Source organism: Lissotriton helveticus, chromosome 3_2, assembly GCF_964261635.1.
Source record: "Lissotriton helveticus chromosome 3_2, aLisHel1.1, whole genome shotgun sequence".
NCBI classification, from domain to species: domain Eukaryota; kingdom Metazoa; phylum Chordata; class Amphibia; order Caudata; family Salamandridae; genus Lissotriton; species Lissotriton helveticus.
The window spans coordinates 495,212,898-495,235,897 of record NC_136062.1 but is presented as its reverse complement, the minus strand read 5'-3'; the positions used below and the strand labels follow the sequence as shown (position 1 = coordinate 495,235,897).

At 44.9% G+C, this 23,000-nt stretch overlaps 1 protein-coding gene across 1 annotated transcript in view; it reads right to left on the bottom strand.

Moving 5' to 3' along the window:
• LOC144826178 (uncharacterized) overlaps positions 1-23,000 on the bottom strand; it is a 330,585-nt gene that overhangs the window by 146,918 nt on the left and 160,667 nt on the right. The window contains 1 exon segment of the mRNA XM_078684571.1: positions 8,535-10,538. Coding sequence (XP_078540697.1) covers positions 8,535-10,538 — 2,004 coding nt within the window.

Below are 23,000 nucleotides of genomic sequence, written 5' to 3'. Positions count from 1 at the left end.
GAACCTGTTACATTGCATTCCTTCTGCCACCAGTTTTTCTAGCCCCACCTGACTATCATAGGAATTCCCACCTAGTACATACTAGACACAAGAGAGACCTCCCGATTGTCGATTATACTGAAACTGCTCTAGAACAATACATAGATATCAATAAAGGTGTCTTCCCCTACTTAGGTACTGTCGTGAATAGTAAACTGATACGTAGATTAACCAGAACCCTTGAAGCAGTAGTGATTGAGACTACCTCTGCTCTAGGTAACTTAACCGAAGAGCAATCTTTTATGAGAATTGTCGTGCTCCAGAATCGTCTCGTCCTTGACGTCATACTGGCCGATAGGGGCGGGGCATGTAGAGTCATCGGATCTAGTTGCTGCATTTTCATTCCTAATAACGCACCGTCTGTTTATTCAGCTATAACCAGACTCCATAATATTGCCCATCTGTTACACCAAAATCCAGGCACCTGGACATGGTCCGGTTGGTTCTGGAATATAATTTCCGCCTGGGGATGGAAAGTGTTGTCCTTTCTAGGTATTACAGTAGCGATCATATTCAGTTGCTGCCTCTGTATACAATGTGGCCCTGCGATTTGCGGCATTTGTGCTACCTCTTGTATTCCTAGTCCCAAGTCCCGTTCTAAATCCAGTTCCAAGAAAATTCGAGACGAGCAAATGATACTATATGAAATGATAGATGGTATCATGAATATTGATGTTTCCTGATGGAAACGTAGTGACAAGGAGGGAATGTGGAAAAGTAAATTTTGCCATGTTCTGTGTCCCTACGTGTTCCCCATCCTATGTTGTATGTGCATGATTAATATGCATATGTATTCCCCATGATCGATTAAAGACGCAATTACAGTTGTGTCCATCTCTAGTATGCCAGTTTCCAGTTCTCGTGAAAGCTACGAGTATTAGGCCTATGTAAAAGTTACGTTGCCACGTTTCTCAGTGTGCACGTTATTTCATTGAAAAGTCCCCGTTTCTAGGCCTCAAAAAGGGCCCGGACACCAGATTCAGCTCCTGTCTCCTGAGCCCTCGCTGAGGAGCGATACAGCCCCCACCTGTGTTCCTGACCCTTCACTTACTTCCTGCCTCACAGTGCCCGGCTCGGCCTGGCTCTGCCTGCCAGTCTGCCAAGAGTATGTTATGATTCTAGTTATCAGTCCAGCCCTCCTTCTCTGCAATCCTAAAGCTACTGAATCGCATCAATAGTTTCCGTCATCGTCTAGCCTTTACGTCTCCATGTAAGAGAAATACTGTATTTAATATTCTTCAACACGCACTACATGTAGAGTAATGCATGCACCAGTCTTAGAATCTGTTAGCCTTTACCCCGATAACTTTTGGATTCTATCAACATGTTCTCTAAACATCAGATACTAGATAGTGTTTAGGTACATGTCGCCCTGACTCTCCAGACTTCAGTCTCTGCTCCTAGCGCAGAAGTCATAGCCCCCAGCTTCTCCTAGTAACACGTCATTGTCAGTTTACGCGCACCACTAGGTTAGAGGTCCCGGCTCCTCAGGTAGCCCCCTCCATGTTTCCGCCCCATTTATGACATATTCTGTTACGTTTACATCACATGTTTATGTACACGCCTCCTGTTACACCCACTTTCACCCTTATCTTTCGCGACTGCTATGCACCCCACCCACTGCTCCGCCTATCGTATGTATTGTAATGCAACTGTTTTAGTATATATGCTTGTGCACTGTTATTAAATGTTACGCCGATCCTGCCCCCGGCAGCACTGCCATCCCAGGTCTTGCAGGTTGTCCTGTTCCTGTCCTTTATGCTGTATTAAACCTGCAAACTCCTACTACCTCGAATCTTGACTCTTATTTATTGAGCTATCTGTTATTACTATATCCAGTCAAAAATAGATCCGGTATTATTTATTTATATACCACATCATCATAAAACAAGTAGGAAAAAAGGAGCGGGCCAGGTGTGGGCAAGATTCGGCAGGGTGTGTGTGTGATGAAAGGGTTTTATGGCCGGGTGCGCCTAGATGCTATCTTGACCGGCCACTGGGAGAGGAACTGACCAAACGGGTTGGCCTGGGGCGATGGTTTCAACCGGCCCAGGTCACGAGAGAGTCAATCAAGGAGTGCTTGTCCTTATGATATTGGATTAAGCCTATGTGAAGGGCAACATACAAAATGGCTGCTGTATACAAAATGGAAGCCAAGGGTTCAGGGTACAAATGACGATATCGAGGTGAAAGCAACCTTCGAATGCGACGAAAATGCTTGTGCATAATGTACTCGCCATTCTCGGTCTTTTGATACTAAATTTGCCGTGATACGACGTTTTATTCTCGAGTCCGAATGGTTACACGAGTTCGGATTTTGAGTACTACAGGATAAGACCTCAGAACCAGGTAAAAGCAAAGTACATTTCCGTGCTTATGTTGTGGTGAAACAAACAAAATTAGGTAAAAGGAAGAGAAGGGAAAATACAAAAGCAAATCACGATAACATGGTTAAGACCATGGAGAAATGACCTGATCCCACTACGGTAATGATAAATTGCTGCTACAGGAGGTCCTCAGGAGGCGAGTGATGTAGCAAGTCCAGGAAAATTACTTCAAGGTATTTGTTGCCGTTCCCCAGCCAAACAAACACACCGGACGAGTGCTCTGGTGTTCGCGCAGGACCATCTCAATTGCTCGCGTCCAGTTTAGAGTTACCACAAAAAGGAAACACTCAGGTTGAGTTGTACACCTCGAGCTTATTCACAAAGGTACATTACACCTGTGAGTTATCTATACATACAAGGATGCTGGATGAGTAACTTTGCTAGTTTTAGCTATTCTCCATTACGATAAAGTTACTCAAAAGTGTGGACTTGCACATCTGCACACGCTTAAACAGAGGTGGAGTAAAATTGACAAATGTAACTTACTTCAGACAAAGTGGAGCAATAGAAAGTGCAGCACCATAAATAGCCAACCACTGGTATTGCAAAGCCCTCCCATAGAAAATAATGGAGAGAGAATTAAAAATCAAACCCATTCGAAAATAAAGATAAAATAATATTATGTATTTTGCCTTTTAAAAATACACACACCTTCAAAAGAATGTTATAAAATTGCATATATTTAAAATTAATTAGTTCATGATAATATATGTTAATCTTTTAATTTTAAAAATATTGCAATCAATATTCCCTCTAATTTATTTCCTCTGTGTGCGGCATTGGAGGGTCTCTGTGCGCTGCAACCATGGCTATGTGCGCCATGAACCAAACCGCGCGTGTCTGCAGCGCCAAATGGCACTCAAAACATTTACTTTACAAAGTGAAAAGATGGTGCATTTTCACACATACAGCGCCACAATGAGGGTCTTAAGGGCAGTTTGCAAATTGGATAAGCACGCCATTACATGAATTGGTTAACCTGGCCTGTTCTGCCCTCTGTTCCACTCGTTTTTCCCTCGTTGTTGTTCCCCTCTGCCCTCTGTTCCACTCTTTTCTTTGTGCCTTTTTGCCCTCTGTTCCACTCGTTTTTTGTGCCTTTCTGCCCTTTGTTCCACTCGTTTTTCCCTCATTTTTTATGCCCTTCTGCCCTCTGTTCCAATAGTTTTTTGTGCCTTTCTGCACTCTGTTCCACTCGTTTTTCCCTTGTTTTTTGTGCTCTTCTGCCCTCTGTTCCACTCGCTTTTTGTGCCCTTCTGCCCTCTGTTGTGCTTGTTTTTGTGCCTTTCTGCCCTCTGTTCTACTCGTTTTCCCCTTGTTTTTTGTGCTCTTCTGTCCTCTGTTCCACTCGTTTTTTGTGCCCTTCTGCCCTCTTTTCTACTTGTTTTTCTACCTTTTTGCCCTCTGTTCCACTCGTTTTTTGTGCCCGTCTGCCCTCTGTTCCACTTGTTTTTTGTGCCTTTCTGCCCTTTGTTCACTCGTTTTTCCCTCGTTTTTTGTGCCCGTCTGCCCTCTGTTCCACTTGTTTTTTGTGCCTTTCTGCCCTTTGTTCACTCGTTTTTCCCTCGTTTTTTGTGCCCTTCTGCCCTCTGTTCCAATACTTTTTTGAGCCTTTCTGCACTGTTCCACTTGTTTTTTGTGCCTTTCTGCCCTTTGTTCCACTTGTTTTTCCCTTGTTTTTTGTGCTCTTCTGCCCTCTGTTGTACTTGTTTTTGTGCCTTTCTGCCCTCTGTTCCACTTGTTTTCCCTTGTTTTTTGTGCTCTTCTGCCCTCTGTTCCACTCGTTTTGTGCCCTTCTGCCCTCTGTTCTACTTGTTTTTGTGCCTTTCTGCCCTCTGTTTCACTCATTTTCCCCTTTTTTGTGCCCTTCTGCCCTCTGTTTCACTCATTTTCCCCTTCTTTTTTGTGCCCTCTGCCCTCCGTTTCACTTGTTTTCCCCTTTTTATTGTGCCCTTCTGCACTCGTTTCCCCCTTGTTTTTGTGCCCTTCTGCCCTCTGTTCCACTCATTTTTTTGTGCCCTTCTGCTGTCTGTTTCACTCATTTTTCCCTTCTTTTTTGTGCCCTTCTGCCCTCTGTTTCACTCGTTTTCCCCTTTTTTGTGCCCTTCTGCCCTCTGTTTCACTCGTTTTCCCCTTCTTTTTTGTGCCCTCCTGCCCTCTGTTTCACTCGTTTTCCCTTTTTTTGTGCCCTTCTGCCCTCTGTTTCCCTTGTTTTCCCCTTTTGTTTGTGCCCTTCTGCCCTCTGTTTCACTCGTTTTCCCCTTTTTTTGTGCCCTTCTGCCCTCTCTTTCACTTGTTTTCCCCTTTTTCTTGTGCCCTTCTTCCCTCTGTTTCACTCATTTTCCCCTTCTTTTTGTGCCCTTCTGGCCTGTTTCACTTGTTTTCCCCTTTTTTGTGCCCTTCTGCCCTCTGTTTCACTCGTTTTCACCTTCTTTTTTGTGCCCTTCTGCCCTCTGTTTCACTTGTTTCCCCCTTTTTTTGTGCCCTTCTGCCCTCTGTTTCACTCGTTTTCACCTTCTTTTTTGTGCCATTCTGCCCTCTGTTTCACTCGTTTCACCCTTTTTTTGTGTCCTTCTGCCCTCTGTTTCACTCGTTTTCCCCTTCTTTTTTGTGCCCTTCTGCCCTCTGTTTAACTTGTTTTCCCCTTTTTTTGTGCCCTTCTGCCCTCTGTTTTACTCGTTTTCCCGTTTTTTTGTGCACTTCTGCCCTGTTTCACTTGTTTTCCCCTTCTTTTTTGTGCCCTTCTGCCCTGTTTCACTCGTTTTCCCTCTTTTTGTCCCCTCTGCCCACTGTTTCACTTTCTTTCTTCCATTTTTGTGCCCTTCTGACGTCTGTTTCACTCGTTTTCCCCTTTTTTTGTGCCCTTCTGCCCTGTTTCACTCATTTTCCCCTTTTTTTGTGCCCTTCTGCCCTCTGTTTCACTCGTTTTCCCCTTTTTTGTGCCCTTCTGCCCTCTGTTTCACTAGTTTTCCCCTTCTTTTTTGTGCCCTCATGCCCTCTGTTTCACTCGTTTTCCCCTTTTTTGTGCCCTTCTGCCCTCTGTTTCACTTGTTTTCCCCTTTTTTTGTGCCCTTCTGCCCTCTGTTTCACTTGTTTCCCCCTTTTTTTGGTGCCCTCCTGCCCTCTGTTTCATTTGTTTTCCCCTTCTTTTTTGTGCCCTTCGGCCTGCTGTGTCACAGCTCTTGTCTGCCATGAGGATGCGGGGCAGACTCTGGCCTTTTGTTTAAGTATTGCTGTTAATCAGAGCCCCTTCAAGGGCTCTTATTAACAGCAATACTTAAACAAAAGGCAGGAGTCTGCCCCGCGCTTTACTAACAAAAGCATAGACAGTTTCCAAACACAGCGCGTACTTTAGCACACGCTGTGTTTGGAAATTATCTACGCTTTTGTTAGTAAAGCGCGGGCAGACTCTTGCCTTTTGTTTAAGTATTGCTGTTAATCAGAGCCCCTTCAAGGGCTCTGATTAACAGCAATACTTAAACAAAAGGCCAGAGTCTGCCCCGCGCTTTACTAACAAAAGCATAGACAGTTTCCAAACACAGCGCATACTTTAGCACACGCTGTGTTTGGAAACTGTCTACGCTTTTGTTAGTAAAGCGCGGGGCAGACTCTGGCCTTTTGTTTAAGTATTGCTGTTTCAGAGCCCCTTCAAGGGCTCTGATTAACTGCAATACTTAAACAAAAGGCCAGAGTCTGCCCCGCGTCCTCACAGCACACAAGCACCACCAGCCTCCCCCACCTCCTTACCTGCACGCCTCACGACCGCTCCGCCGCATTTGCGTTGCTCGCTTCTTCCATAGTAGCCGGCGGCACGACGTCCTGACTGTGTGCGCACTCCACGCGAGGTGGTGCGCACTGAGGTCAGGAGCGGTGCGCGCGCGCTTTAGAGGGTACGGTGATTGCAACTATTAAAAAATACTTTCAATTAATTCTATACATGATTTTTTAAGGATGTACCCCGCCAAATAGAGGTGAATAAGGCAAATCAGTAATTCGGATTACATAATAAGAAAATCAGATGATTGTAGCTTGTTGGGATTTTTGGAACAGATCTGTAAGAAAACTTTTTTTTACATTTAAAATCAATTAAATCTCCAAGTAAACTGTGAGTTATTATTGTAGAATTTTTTTATTTGTTCTATATTTAAAGTTTATAACATTTACATTTGTAGTGTAATAAACAATTTAAATATTCTTTATATTTTTTACACAGGGAAAACTCCACCCAAGTTGAATATATAGAAGATATATTTGTATTAAGGTTTAATTAAAGATGTCCTACCTAAATTAACATTTATAATATGTATTAATCATTTTTAAATGTATTGTATTGTAATTGCATGTATATAGAGCTTATTACCCCTCACGAGGCATCAAAGCGCTTTTTCGGAGAGTAACACACTACTACGTAACCCATTAAAGGATTAGTGGTGAATTAGTATAGTGAAAATTGAAATTAATTTGAGGGGTGGACATGTTAGTCTGTTATTTGGATTGAAAATATGAAAATCTCTGCAACGTGGTGTCACTTGATTGCCTGAAATAACCTGAAATTTGCTTTTGGGCATTAATTATAACATATGTAATTATGCTTAACTAAAAATAAATGTTATATTAGTGTTCAACAAATGTTATTAAAACATTGTAAAATAATTAAACGTTTTTCTTTTTAGATATTTTTTGCCTTGAATGACATTTGTTTAGATTTTTAATTATTTTAAAATATTTAATTTAATGCCGTTTTAATATATGTCCGTACCTCCATTATTATTAATGGGAGTATGTTGCAGTTCCAGTGGATCACCATGTGTGATGTTGGTCTCTAAGCTCGGGTACATTTACAACTGTTTTAGGTACATCATGGCTGTTGTGACTTTAGAGGTGTGGTTTGTAAATAGCAATGGGTTTACTCCCTTGCAGGTGAGTGCTTGTCCATCCCTACACCCCTCCTTACTCCTCCCTTAGCCCCTCCCCTTTATTCATAAATATTTCCCATTTTACACCCACTCCCACTCTGTCCCTCTCGCATTTACTACAAAAACTATATAAACATGTGCGGAAACTCTGCAGTCGAGGCAGGCAACTCCACAAAGAAAAAGATAGGAGAGGCAGACCGACAGCACATACTTTGTGAATCGCATTTTGTTGTACTTTAGACGTCCTATAGTAGTTTATGAATAGGCCTGACTCTCTTGGGTGTATCTGATGAGATTGTAAAGCTGTTGAAACTGTCCTCAGCAGATGGGAAGCAGGTTCCATTTGTAGCAAAAAGGACATAGAGAGAGGTCACTCAAGTGGATCTTTGTAATGCAAGGCCATGTCCCCTCAGAACAGAACTCATTCGGACTATTTACAGTAGAGCCAAGAACGGTTTGCATATGGCTGGCCTCGTCTGTAGTTGCACAAAGACTAGAGAATGATGTGGTGGGGTGTTGCTGAGATTAACTAGCAGTCCTTCCATTACCTTGAGTTTATCTCATTGATCAGCCCTAAGTGGCACAGAACAGATGTTGGTCCCATAGAGACCTATGACACAGGGACTCCTGCTGAAGCCCCCAGGGGAGGCTCATTAAGGCTGGAAACAGTTCGAAGTTACGTGCATTCCTGAATCTAGCAGTGTAGCCTCAAAGTTCAGAATCGAATAGCCTTTGAGGGTCAGAGCCATTTTAAACACTCAGGGAACAAAACACACTGAATGGAATGAGGCCACAAATAGTTACAAAGGAATGAGTTTAATTCAAGCATTTCCATCCCTCGCTGTGTGCTGTTCTCAGTAGAGTTTGTAGAACAATCAATGGAGTGGAGTCTCTGTGGTTGCTTCATGTAAAGGTTTTGCGATGCTGAAAGCTCCTCCTCAGGGTTGACAGTGAGCACCTTTTATTCTCCCACATTGTCTCTCTTACGTAGAAAGGTTACATTTACAACTGAAGTTTTTTTCACATTGAGAGCACGGATCATTTTCTTTCTCGTTGTGGGTTCTCTCACGTTGAATGAAACTGAATCTCCAGCAGACCCTTCCCAGGCATTTAGAGCTATGACGAGGTTTTTTCCAGGTAAGTTTTCGCAGGTTGAGTGAGACCAGATTTCCGACTTTTTCAGCATTCAGAGAGCTAATCAGGTTTTTTCCCAGTGTGAGTTCCCTCATGGTGAGTGAAAGTTATTTTATGACTGAAGCTTTTCTGGGATTCAGAACACTGATAGGGTTTCTGCCCAGTGTGGGTTCTCTCGTGTGCAGTAAGGTTGGATTTCTGCCTGAAGCTTTTATAGCATTCAGAGCACTGATACGGTTTGAGGCCAGTATGGATTCTCTGATGTACAGTTAAACTGGATTTGTAACAGAAACTGTTTTGGCATTCAGAGCACTGATACGGTTTATACCCAGTGTGGGCTCTTTCATGTAAAGTGAGAGTAGATTTGATACTGAAGCTTTTGCAGCATTCAGAGCACTGATACGGTTTTTGCCCAGTGTGAGTTCGCTCATGTTCTGTAAGGCTGGATTTATGACTGAAGCTTTTCGAGCATTCAGAGCACTGATAAGGTTTTTGTCCAGTGTGAGTTCTCTCATGTGCAGTAAGGTTGGATTTGATACTGAAGCTTTTCGAGCATTCAGAGCACTGATACGGTTTTTGTCCAGTGTGAGTTCTTTCATGTAAAGTGAGATTTAATTTGCCACTGAAGCTTTTACAGCATTCAGAGCACTGATACGGTTTGAGGCCAGTATGGATTCTCTGATGTACAGTTAAACTGGATTTGTAACAGAAACTGTTTTGGCATTCAGAGCACTGATACGGTTTATACCCAGTGTGGGCTCTTTCATGTAAAGTGAGATTAGATTTGATACTGAAGCTTTTCCAGCATTCAGAGCACTGATACGGTTTTTGCCCAGTGTGAGTTCTCCCATGTTTTGTAAGGCGGAATTTCTGACTGAAGCTTTTTGAGCATTCAGAGCACTGATACGGTTTTTGCCCAGTGTGAGTTCTCTCGTGTTTTGTAAGGCTGGATTTCTGACTGAAGCTTTTTGAACATTCAGAGCACTGATACGGTTTTTGCCCAGTGTGAGTTCTCTCGTGATTTGTAAGGCTGGATTTCTGACTGAAGCTTTTTGAACATTCAGAGCACTGATACGGTTTTTGTCCAGTGTGGGTTCTTTCATGTAAAGTGAGATTAGATTTGATACTGAAGCTTTTCGAGCATTCCGAGCACTGATACGGTTTTTGCCCAGTGTGAGTTCTCTCATGTGCAGTAAGGTTGGATTTGATACTGAAGCTTTTCGAGCATTCAGAGCACTGATACGGTTTTTGTCCAGTGTGAGTTCTTTCATGTAAAGTGAGATTTAATTTGCCACTGAAGCTTTTACAGCATTCAGAGCACCGATACGGTTTTTGCCCAGTGTGAGTTCTCCCATGTTTTGTAAGGCTGGATTTCTGACTGAAGCTTTTTGAGTATTCAGAGCACTGATACGGTTTTTGCCCAGTGTGAGTTCTCTCGTGTTTTGTAAGGCTGGATTTCTGACTGAAGCTTTTTGAAAATTCAGAGCACTGATACGGTTTTTGCCCAGTGTGAGTTCGCTCATGTGCAGTAAGGCTGAATTTCTCACTGAAGCTTTTCGAGCGTTCAGAGCACTGATACGGTTTTTGTCCAGTGTGGTTTCTTTCATGTTTAGTCAGATTGGCTTTGCTACTGAAGCTTTTCGAGCATTCAGAGCACTGATAAGGTTTTTGTTCAGTGTGGGTTCGCTGATGTTGAATCAAACTGTCATTAAAACTGAAGCTTTTTTGGCACATGGAGCACTGATACGGTTTTTGTCCAGTGTGGGTTCTTTCATGTAAAGTGAGATTGGATTTGGTACTGAAGCTTTTACAGCCTTCCGAGCACTGATACGGTTTAAGCCCAGTGTGGGTTCTTTCATGTACCATAAGGCTGGATTTGCGACTGAAGCCTTTCTGGCATTCACGACACTGATAGGGTTTTCGTCCAGCGCTACTTTTCTCATGTTTAGTGAGGTGGGATTGATAACTAAAGCTGTTCTCACAGTCATTGATCCTATTAGGGTTGTTTGTTTCTCCAAGTTGGGTTTGTTCCTGGATACCTGTCATCTTAAGACTGAATTTGATTTATGATCATGTACTTGTTTGTCACAACTCAGCATGACCTTCTAAAATACATTTCAGATGCTCTTCTTAACATATGTATTTAACTAATTATATTTTTTTCCTGGAGATAATTTTCCTATCTTTAAAGGCACCTACCTAACTTGTCTTATTAACTTTCACCAACGAGCCCCTTGTATTTATTAGGATGCCCTCATGGATTCATTTTCTCCAAGTTATGCCCGGGTGAATTCTCTCAAGTTTAATTAGTCTCATTTAGTCATTCTAATTTATCACATTTGATTTAGGAGTTCTAAAAGCACTGATTAGGTCTTTGGGCTTTAGTGTTTGCCTGGTAGGTATGTTTGTTCATACAAGTAATGACAGATGATTAGGGCATGCCAGGGTGGTTTATGAATTATCAATAGCGTAACACTGGCCCCTTTCATACTTTCTGAGCCAGTATATGGTTTTTTGTTCAGTGGCTAAGACAGGCACATGATCGACTTTGTAAGTTACAGAACACTTTGAAACTACTCGGATCAACCCAAGAGACAAAGTTGGTGGGGGAAAATCTTCCTATATTGGAAATGATAATCCAGCATCTTTGCCAAAACGACATCTGAGAAAGAGCATTTACAATTTGTTTCTTTTAAACAATCTTTTCACTCCTTTGAATCACAGGAGACACAGTCAAAAGCTTGCACTTGTAAAGCGGGGATATTAGTCTTTTTGGCGCTTCTGTCACATCACAACACGTCCACGGATGCTGATCTGTTGGGGAGGGGCTGGGTCTCCAAAGCCTTTCTCATAAACCATCAAACAGAATTTACAACACTGAGTTTTCTCAAGTGCACTGCGTGGCACTCAATTGTGGCCAATGTTCTCCTCAATCTCAGTTACTGACACTTGGTAAACATTTATGATAATTTTCCTTTAGGATTTGACAACTTTCACATACACCAGTTTCTTCTGCTCCAACATCCTCAGCATTCCTGGCACATAGAATGTGTTTCTTCTCTAGAGCTCGAGAATGTTTTAACTTTCCTTGAAATAATCCTTTTCGTTGTGTTTCACTAAAGTTAAACCTTCTTTTTTCTGTTCATGCTTCTGTCACCTGTAGAAATGGAGTCAAAAATTGTAAATGAACACAAAGACAAAATAATTGTAACTTTATACTTTGCACAAAGAAAGCATTAACAAAAACAAGATACGAAATCAGTTTGAGTTGCATTTCTGATAGTGGTGAAACAGTGTACATCGGGAGCTTGGGATCACTGGAAATCAAGGATGTGAGAGCAGAAGAAGTAAATATTTAAGAAAGAAACACAGATTCTCAGAAGCAGCCACCACTATCAAATTGCAATTTCAGTGGCAATGGCTGGCGTCATAGTGAGATATTTGTAATTCTTGTAATAAATTACTAGATGTTATTTACTCCCCTGCCCACCTAGACTGTTAATCTATTCCTTTTTCCAGTGATCTAGGAAGGGACAATTTATTGAACAGCACAACAGTAAAAGAAACCAAAAAGGGTAAAGAAAAGAAAAACACAAAACAGAGGAAAGAGAAAAAAGGCTATCTTCCACTCTCACCACAGGGGTCCAGCACAGGAAACTCTGCAGTAAGCCTGGGTGATAAATTCCGTTCTGCTCGTGGAATTTGGGTAATTTAGCGTTCTGTGGAGAACACGGAATTGGCAAAAATTCTGAGATCCGCGGTTTTGCGGAATTTTTTGCTTGTTCGCGCTTTCAAAATGCGTGTTCGCAAGATATTTCTCCCCGAGCACGCAAACAGCATTCGCGAACAGGAAAAAATCAATGCGAACAGGCGGAACAAGCAATTCCGCGTATTCGCTGAACTTTTGCATGCTTGCGGAGATTTTTTACTGCTTTGAGACGCTTTGTGTAGCGCGACTACTCAAATTCCACCCACCGCCAACTCTTCAGCCGATGCTTGTGAACCCATAAGTTACTTCTAAATACAGTGCGCTCAAGGTCAGCACCAGGTGCAGTTCCACAGGTCGCACCACCCTAAAGCAAGCCATGTGTGCATGTGTGTCCACACACATGTACTGTGTCTTTTGCTTGTAGTAGACAGGACAAACAAGGGCAGGATGGGAGGACGCAAAGAGATGGAAGTCAGATCCAGAGAGAAAAGATGCCGAAAGACAGACAGAGAGAGGATGGTGTCATGTGGTCTGGAAGAGGTGACAAATGTGCCAATTGTTAAGGAACTGCTGGGCAAAACTGACCTAAAAAGAGTTGGACCTGCACTACACACCCAACATGTACCAGGGGGAATGTGGATCCAAGCGGTGATTATCAGAAGTTTGATAACAACAAGAGTAGTGTGCCGAGGGAGTCAAATGTTGAAGCTGAAGAGACAAAAAAAACAGAGATCAAGAAAGGGAATAGAGAAAGAAGAAACTGGGGAAAAGGAAACTTAGACTTATAGGAATCCTTACCTGACAGTTATATTATATTTTGTTCTTCCGAGGGTGGCAGCCACGCTGCACTGCCTGGTCATCCAAGAATATCTTGAAAGGAAGTAAAGAAATGGTTTTGCTTCAGACGACTATCACACTTCATCACATTTTACCAATGACCATCCTGAACTTACAAAACAAAAGAATCCCCTGTTCTCTAGATGCCATTGTGAAGCAACTCTGGTTATGAATAAATATTTCTTTTGGTTCAAGAGCCATGATCCTTTGCTGGAAAAGGTCTCTGTGAATATAGAGTGCACCCACAGCCTCAGAGAACAGACCCTAACAACCCAGTCCATGTCTTCATAACCCCCATCTTTCAATTTACAGATCATGAAACTTGCAAATCAAAACAATCTGGTTTGCAAAGGTATGTTAATGTCCTTGTACATAATTCTGTCCACCGTTCATAAATCAGTCAACCAGACTCTTAGATTGATACAAACCATGCTCTCTGAGCAACAGCAATTCAAGTTCAAGCTGATGCAGAGTTCGAATGCTGAGCAATGGAAGCAACAAAGGATCATTGTGTTGGTTCTTTTTATCTATAATTTATCTGAAGGGATGATGCGGAGGGTCTATATAAATAAACCCTTCACAAGACAAAGCTTGGAACATTGAAATGTTTAGACCTCCATTGGAGACAACGGAGCAGCAGCAGCCTATACAACCTGATATAGGCCCGCTGCTCTCAACATTACAATGTCCTAATACACAGCCTCTGCCTCTCGGAAATATATGGATTGGGCAGGAGAAGGCAGAAGATGAAGCCTGCAGCAGGGCACACAGGAGCCTCCCCCTTCCTCCTGCCGTAGCTCGCAGTGTCACTGGTATCTAAGAAGGAAGAGGGGAGTTCTGCTCATCTCCTGCATCTCCCCGGCTCAACTGAATGATGAAAAGCAGTTTAGCCGAGCCCAGGGAGAGCCAGGAGCTGACTTCAGCCTCCTTTCACAGCTATTGCTGTGACTGTTCAACAATTAACCCCTGTGGTCCTGCATGCGACTGTTAACTGTTTAACATTCACAGCAACAACTGTGAAACAAAGAGGTGTTTCAACCCCCTAGGTCTCTGGGACACCTTTGTTTTATTAATTAACACTCTGCCCTCATGGGGCAAACAGTGTAATGACCTTATAGTCAGCCGCAGCAGGCAATACTGCCTTTAAAGGACCGTTCCCTTGGTAAAGGCACTTGCATTTAGCTTTGGAGTTACAGCAAGCAGTAAGACCATATTAAAGATTTAAAATAATGGTTACTTAGTCAGAGAAATAATCATCATAAAAATCGCATAAGGATCACATACAGTTAACCTCTAAATTATATCAAAAGCCAGACTCAGATATAACTCCAGCTGTAAAGTCAATAGACAGACCACCACAACAAATGTGTGCTGAGAAATAAGAAAACCTTTTTCTATAATATCAAATAGCAAACTGACATAGAATCTGCTTAGTTCAAAATCAAGGAAAAGTTCTGACGTACAAAATCAGTAAGACGAGTGACATGTAGTCTGCATTTTGGAAAAAGGTAAAATAGAACAATTGCAGCAAATATCCTAAACCAGTACATTTGATAAGTTTTTAGACAGAGAGAAGACATTATTGACATGGTTCATGATGAGGTAAAAATGACAACAACCAGTAAATGTTCATGAAAACATAGCACAACTAAATGTAATTTTATAAAACACACCTACAAAATGAATAATTAATTATTACTCTTCACCTTAAAGCAAGAGATTGGCATTGGATCTTGCTTGTTCTACCAACCAATACAGCAACATGGGACAACACTAGTATGAATTCTTCTCAGGTCCTTTACTATCCTCCTTTTTCTACCTCTTTATTTTATTCACGTGATAGTAGAGTTACATGGGCTCCATATCTCTTCTTTTAGAATGCCTTGCTTAAATTTTTTTTTATCAATGACAGGTATATGCCCTCCTCTGCTTCACGTGTATGGTTGTACTGAGGAGTGTGTGTGTTAGAAATGGGGTTGCCAATTCTACAAGGGTAACGATTCATAAAGGGGGTGGTGATGGACAGAGTATCTGAATGAAGCAGAACACTCCTACCCAGTCAAAAGATCAGGGCTTGATCAATCACCGTTTTTTAGCTCACTGCACCATCTTAGTTCAAAACCTGGCTACATGCAAATTAGTCTGTCCCTGGCCCAGTGCATCATGGGAACAGGGCAGACCAAACTACCAAGCCAATTCTTTACTGGAAAGGAAACAAGCTTCTGGGGACCGGTTTCTGGCATTACAGCCGTCTTCGGCCCGGCTTGCTTGAATCCTGATGGTGCAGTGAGCAAGGGACTCATGTCTGAGCATACCCTTCCACTCCTATAGTGGCCAAAACGATTCATAAAGGGGGTGGTGATGTACAGAGAATTTGAATGAAGCAGAACACTCCTACCCAGTCAAAAGATCAGGGCTTGATCCATCACCGTTTTTTAGCTCACTGCACCATCCCAGTTCAGAACCTGGCTACATGCAAATTAGTCTGTCACTGGCCCAGTGCATCATGGGAACAGGGCAGACCAAACTACCAAGCCAATTCTTTACTGGAAAGGAAACAAGCTTCCGGGGACCGGTTTCTGGCATTACAGCCGTCTTCGGCCCGGCTTGCTTGAATCCTGATGGTGCAGTGAGCAAGGGACTCATGTCTGAGCATACCCTTCCACTCCTATAGTGGCCAAAATGATTCATAAAGGGGGTGTGATGGACAGAGTATCTGAATGAAGCAGAACACTCCTACCCAGTCAAAAGATCAGGGCATGATCCATCACCGTTTTTTAGCTCACTGCACCATCTTAGTTCAAAACCTGGCTACATGCAAATTAGTCTGTCCCTGGCCCAGTGCATCATGGGAACAGGGCAGACCAAACTACCAAGCCAATTCTTTACTGGAAAGGAAACAAGCTTCTGGGGACCGGTTTCTGGCATTACAGCCGTCTTCGGCCCGGCTTGCTTGAATCCTGATGGTGCAGTGAGCAAGGGACTCATGTCTGAGCATACCCTTCCACTCCTATAGTGGCCAAAACGATTCATAAAGGGGGTGGTGATGTACAGAGAATTTGAATGAAGCAGAACACTCCTACCCAGTCAAAAGATCAGGGCTTGATCCATCACCGTTCTTTAGCTCACTGCACCATCCCAGTTCAGAACCTGGCTACATGCAAATTAGTCTGTCACTGGCCCAGTGCATCATGGGAACAGGGCAGACCAAACTACCAAGCCAATTCTTTACTGGAAAGGAAACAAGCTTCCGGGGACCGGTTTCTGGCATTACAGCCGTCTTCGGCCCGGCTTGCTTGAATCCTGATGGTGCAGTGAGCAAGGGACTCATGTCTGAGCATACCCTTCCACTCCTATAGTGGCCAAAATGATTCATAAAGGGGGTGTGATGGACAGAGTATCTGAATGAAGCAGAACACTCCTACCCAGTCAAAAGATCAGGGCTTGATCCATCTCCATTTTTTAGCTCACTGCACCATCCCAGTTCAGAACCTGGCTACATGCAAATTAGTCTGTCCCTGGCCCAGTGCATCATGGGAACAGATCAGACCAAACTACCAAGCCAATTCTTTACTGGAAAGGAAACAAGCTTCCATCACCACCCCCTTACATGAATTGTTTTGGCCACCATAAGTGTGGTAGGGTATACTCAGATGTGAGTCCCTTGCTCACTGCACCATCAGGATTCAAGCAAGCCGGGCCGAAGACGGCTGCAATGCCAGAAACCGGTCCCCGGAATCTTGTTTCCTTTCCAGTAAAGAATTGGCTTGGTAGTTTGGTCTGCCCTGTTCCCATGATGCACTGGGCCAGGGACAGACTAATTTGCATGTAGCCAGGTTCTGAACTGGGATGGTGCAGTGAGCTAAAAAACGGTGATGGATCATGCCCTGATCTTTTTTCTGCTTAATTCAGATACTCTGTCCATCACCACCCCCTTTCATGAATCGTTTTGGCCACCATAAGTGTGGTAGGGTATACTCAGATGTGAGTCCCTTGCTCACTGCACCATCAGGATTCAAGCAAGCCGGGCCGAAGACGGCTGCAATGCCAGAAACCGGTCCCCGGAAGCTTGTTTCATTTCCAGTAAAGAATTGGCTTGGTAGTTTGGTCTGCCCTGTTCCCATGATGCACTGGGCCAGGGACAGACTAATTTGCATGTAGCCAGGTTCTGAACTGGGATGGTGAAGTGAGCTAAAAAACGGTGATGGATCAAGCCCTGATCTTTTGACTGGGTATGAGTGTTCTGCTTAATTCAGATACTCTGTCCATCACCACCCCCTTTCATGAATCGTTTTGGCCACAATAAGTGTGGTAGGGTATACTCAGATGTGAGTCCCTTGCTCACTGCACCATCAGGATTCAAGCAAGCCGGGCCGAAGACGGCTGCAATGCCAGAAACCGGTCCCCGGAAGCTTGTTTCCTTTCCAGTAAAGAATTGGCTTGGTAGTTTGGTCTGCCCTGTTCCCATGATGCACTGGGCCAGGGACAGACTAATTTGCATGTAGCCAGGTTCTGAACTGGGATGGTGCAGTGAGCTAAAAAACGGTGATGGATCAAGCCCTGATCTTTTGACTGGGTATGAGTGTTCTGCTTAATTCAGATACTCTGTCCATCACCACCCCCTTTCATGAATCAATTCTACAAGGGTAGCATGGAGCAGAGCGGGCAGGCCAAACTCCTGAGGACATGTGTGAAGCATCCACGCAGTACGCACAGACGACACCCTAGGCACACGACAAAAGAAACACCACACTGGTTCGGATGTAAAAGAATAACTCATGTATTGTCTCCAACCTGCAAAAGTAAGACACAGCAATCACGGTGGGGCGCCAACGGGCGCCAGGGCAAAGTATACCAGGGGGATTATTTACTGGGAGAATGTGAAAAGCAAGAAAAAGGTAAGTCCGTTAGTTTCCAGGGCTGAAATAAAGACAAGACGTTATCACATGACATGAAATATCAGCAATATCAATGTGAGGGAAAGAAACACTAGGCGTGAAAGCAGGAAATAAAACATTAAGCGTGAAAGAACATTATGTATAAAAGGTAACATGGGAACCCTAGGCAGGGACATCTGCAATCAAACCTGTTGACAGGACATTCACCAGAGGCCCGGGAAACATTAGTCACATTGGAATAGGCAGAACACAGATCTCTCTTTAGCACCCAAAGCCTAGCTGCACAAACCCATTAGCCGTGGGCATAGCCATGACAAGCCCTTGCCGGTGAACAGGGTTCCTCAAAACAACCCAACAGGGCCTCAATAACAACATGGGGCCTCAGCAGTATCTATAAAACAACACTTCCCTGGACCATCTCCGATATAAATCATTCCTTGCACCAGGGAACTTTGCGACAATTCAGCAGAGGAACAGGAACATACATTTAGGTCACTACAGGCACTGGTTCTCTAAAGGTAGCAGTGTTTAAAACCCTGAACAATGTCAGCGACAACCAGGGTGGTTCGGGAGCCTAGTTCCTAAGGCCCCTAATTAGTCCCACCACCACTCTAGGCCTTCGAGGCCCACCAGGCCACTACAGGGCGAACTAGGGCATACCGGGCCCAACTGCAGTCACCTGGAGAGGAGGGGCGGTCGTGGGGCTGCCTCTCTGATTCTCCAAGGCAACTCGGCAGCCCCCGCTGTCCCAGTAGCCTCTCGCCCACCCCCGAGGGGGTTACCTTTGCTGGGGGCCTCCGTGAGGCCTTCACTGTGCCGGCCTGATCGGGGAAGTGTGCGGGGGCTCTCCCGCTCCTGGGAGCCCCCTCTCCGATGGTCGTTGATGGTCCACGGCCCCTTGACGTCCTTCCTGGCCCAGGGACCAATCAGAGTACAGCGGGACGGAGGCGCGCCCGCAGCTGCCAATTGCAGCGCTGCTCGCAGGGACGTTGCAGCCTCTACCAATGGCTGCACAGCGGCAGGTGGGGCGTGGCCGATAACTCGGCCGGCGCCCCGTCACATGGAGGTGGCCGCTCTAGCTTTACAGGCCCGGTCCGGGCCTTGCTAATACCAAGGCAGGTTCGTCGTTCACACGCTCCTCTTCTCTGGCACCCGGGGCAGCGGCGATGCTAGAACCCTTCCCAGCGTACTCTCCTTGATGCCACGGTGGCACTCTCCTGGCTCCGGGGGCCACAGAGGCACGGCCAGCGGCAGTGAGTTCTGCATCAGCGCGTCTTCACGCGGGGTAGGCACCCGCTTAGTTTCCAATCATGCAGAAGTGCGGCCTCGCCTCCTCCTTGCTCCCGGGCTGCGGCGGTGATTCCGGGCAGTTCCCGAGGTGGCGCTAACGTGGGGTAGGCACCCTCTTCTTCTAGGCACCGTAGTGGCAGAATCCAGCGCTGTAGCGCTTGTAAATAGCACATTGCAGGCTATACATACAGCTCTTTGATGGCCTTGATGCAGGGCACAGCAGGCTACAAAAGTCCTGGACCAAGGTAGCACTTTCGTTCTAGGCACAGCGCTTTAGGATTGTGGCGCTTAGGGAGCAGACAGTCCCAGCAGCAAGCCCCAGGGGCCCCAGGGTAATGCGTCTCACCTCCTGGGGGGTCCAGTCCAAGGTGCTCCTTCCTTTCCAGGTGCTTTTAGGCACAGCGCTTGTGTGGCGCCAGGTCCCAGTGGCCTCAGGGACCTAGGCTGGCCCTCCTTACGCCAGGGGACGGAGCAGCAGGCACTACTGGGCCAGGTCAGCAGTTAGTGGGGACTCATCAAAACAGGGCGGTAGGCTTTCACCATCCTCCACTGCAGCGTGGCCCTCCTCCTACACAGCGACCTGAACTCCTGCAGTGGGGCTTCCACTAGCCCTGGGGACAGTAGAGGGGTTCTAGATGGGTGCAGGGTCCAGCACACAGGCCCAAGTGGCTGTATCCCCTGGCAGCAGTTCCCCTCACGTTCCTCTCTCAGTTCTGTCTCAGCACACGGTGGCACAGCCCCCTTATTTATATGCCCCTCACCCCACCTACCAGTCAGTGCCAGATGCTTCTGGAATTCTCAGGGGAACTAGTTCTAACTGGCTCAGGGGGAGGAGTAGAGCACCCTGGGGGCCAGGCTTTCCCTCCAAAAGCAGGGGTGGCTGGGTACCAAACAACTAAACCGCTAACCTACTGCAGTCAGGTGGCACAACACATAGCCATGGCATACATTTCAAATACGGCATGTTACCAGGGTACAATTACACAATGGGGGAGGGGGTAATAAGTGCACACACCATTGTGTGACATTTTCACATTAAACAGGGCATCTCAAACCACACATGGCCTATACAGCGTTCTTTACCATGGGGGAGACATCCTAAACAGGGGGGTGAAAAGCAAAGATTTTTTGGGGAAAATGGGCCAAGTCCACCACGACTCCCCCCCCCAGCCAAAAGCTAGGGTAGACCAATCATTGCCTTGATGGGCTTTCCTGCTTGGGGCGGAAAAAGGTGTATGCAGGCCCGCAACTACAGGAGCACCTGCAGTTTCTTCTCCACTCTGGAACCCGATGGTTCCCTCTCTATTTATTTATTTATTTATTTATATCATTTGTAGAGCGCTCTGCAACCCCACGGGCATCCTGGCGCTGAGTACATATAGCTGAAAACCCTGTAGAACAGAAGAGGACAGTGGTCAAGGAGCTAGTAAGTTAGATTTTTGGGAAAAGCCATGTTTTAACCTTTTTCCGAAAGGCCATCAGTTCGTTTGTTTTTCTGATGTCAGTGGGGAGGTTGTTCCATAAATGAGCTGCGGCAATGCTGAAAGCTCTTCCCCCACATGTGGCTTTCTTGATCCTAGGAATGCTGATAAGGTTTAAAGATGAGGATCGAAGAAACCGGGTAGGCTCATACCAATTGAATTTGTTTTGGAGTGGTCGGGGGCCTAGCCCATGAACTGCCCTGAAGACAGTACATAAGGATTTGAAGCAGATCCTCTGGTGTATAGGCAGCCAGTGGAGGTCGGCCAAGGCAAGAGTGGTAGAAGATCTTCGTTCTCGAGAGAGTGCCAGTTTGGCTGCAGCCGCCTGGATACTTTGAAGTCTGGAAATAAGATAGGCAGGGGATTCCAGCAGAAGGGCATTGCAGTAATCCAGGCGGCTGAGGATGGTGCTCCTGACTATGTTAGCTCTGGTCTGTGGGGGCAGGAGAGGTAGCAGCTTTCGCAGACCTCGCAGTAAGGCAAGGCAACTGCTGACCTGTTTGTTGACGTTGGTTTCTAGGCTCAGGTTGTTGTTAATAGTGACTCCGAGATTTCTTACTGATTTCACTGGGGTAGGCGAGTCTCCTAACAGCTGAGGCCAGAAGTCTGTAGGTAAACTTTGGGGGATTCTTCCAACCAGGCAGTGCAGTATTTCAGTTTTGTTACTGTTAAACTGTAATGAATTCTGGTTTAACCAGAGTGACATTTCCAACATGCAAGTGTGGAAAGTCTCCAATGAGTTTGCATGGGCTCCATCAAGAGAGATCATTAGCTGAGTGTCATCTGCGTAATTTGTCACGCTGATGCCATGGCTTTTGATGATCCTCATCAGGGGTTGCATATAAATATTGAAAAGTATGGGGCTGATTGCAGACCCCTGTGGAACCCCATGTGGAACTTTAACGAACTCTGATTGGTATGGGGGGATAGCTACTGCCTGCCATCTATCCGTTAGGTAGGAGCGGAACCAGTCAAGCACGACTCCTCCGACTCCAATGTTCTTTAGTCTTTCTATCAGGATGTCGTGGTTCACCGTATCGAATGCGGCGGACAGGTCCAGCAGAATCAAGATTGCTGATTCTCCCCTATCCGCCCTCATTCGTAGGTCATCCATGACTGTCAGCAAGGCTGACTCAGTTCCATGAGCTGGTCTGAACCCAAATTGCTCCTCTTCCAGGATGTTGTTGGTTTCTAGGAAGAGGGCTAGGGATCTACTGACGCATCGCTCTATGATCTTTATCGGGTAGGGTAGGAGGGATATAGGTCGGTAGTTCTTTTGGCAGTTTGGGTCCAGATTCGGTTTCTTTAATAATGGGGGAACAACCGCCAATTTCCAGTTTTTTGGTACGGAGCCTGTGTAGAGAGATTGGTTACATAGCTGATGTAGAACTGGGAAGATATCATCCTCGAATTCCTTCACTATTCTATGGGGTAGAGGGTCTAGAGGAGATCCTGATGACGTGTTAAGGGCTATTTTTAGAAATTCTTGTTCTGAAGGGACCTCAAAGTTTTCCAAGATGGCATTTGGAGAAAGGTTTCTAATATATTCCACATTCTTATCACTATTCACTTGATTGCTGTTGTCCTGCATTGTGGGGATAGAGTTACCTTTCATTCCCTCGACGATTTTACTAATTTTTTCCTGAAAGAAAAATGCTAAGCCGTCGCATAATTCTTGTGAGGGCTTGATTTGACTGTCAGCGCAAGCAGGATGAGAAAGCTCTCTGAGAATCCTAAAGGTGTCGCGGGATTTGTTAGAGCTTTTGAGAATGAGGTCTGCAAAGTGGCTTGTTTTAGCTATAATAATTTCCTTCTTGTATTGTACGATTGTAAGCCTCCATTGTACTTTCTCTTGTTCTGAATAATTTTTACTCCAGAGCTTCTACGCCTTTTTGCAGGTGTTTTTAAATTCTTTCAGTTTGTCCGTATACCAGGGCGCGGAGGGTTTTCCTCTTTTCCTGATTGTTTTTAGCGGTATGATGTTATCAAGTTTCTTAGTTATCTCGTTACAAAATGAGAGATAGTTTGTAGTGACATCGCTCTCTGAATTAAACGAGGTCATTACCTGACAAAGGTCAGACTTTCCTTCCTGTTTCCTTTTCAACAGTCTCCTCCAGTCACAACCTATGAAGGTTCTGGTCTGCACACTTGTGGGTCCTGTATACGTCAAGGTGTGAATATTAAATATAAAAAGGTGATGATCTGACCAGCCTACTGGAAGAATTGTATCCATGGTCATTAGATCTTCTGCCGCGAATATTAGGTCCAGTGTATTTCCTAGTATATGTGTATGGGTAGTTATCCACTGTTTC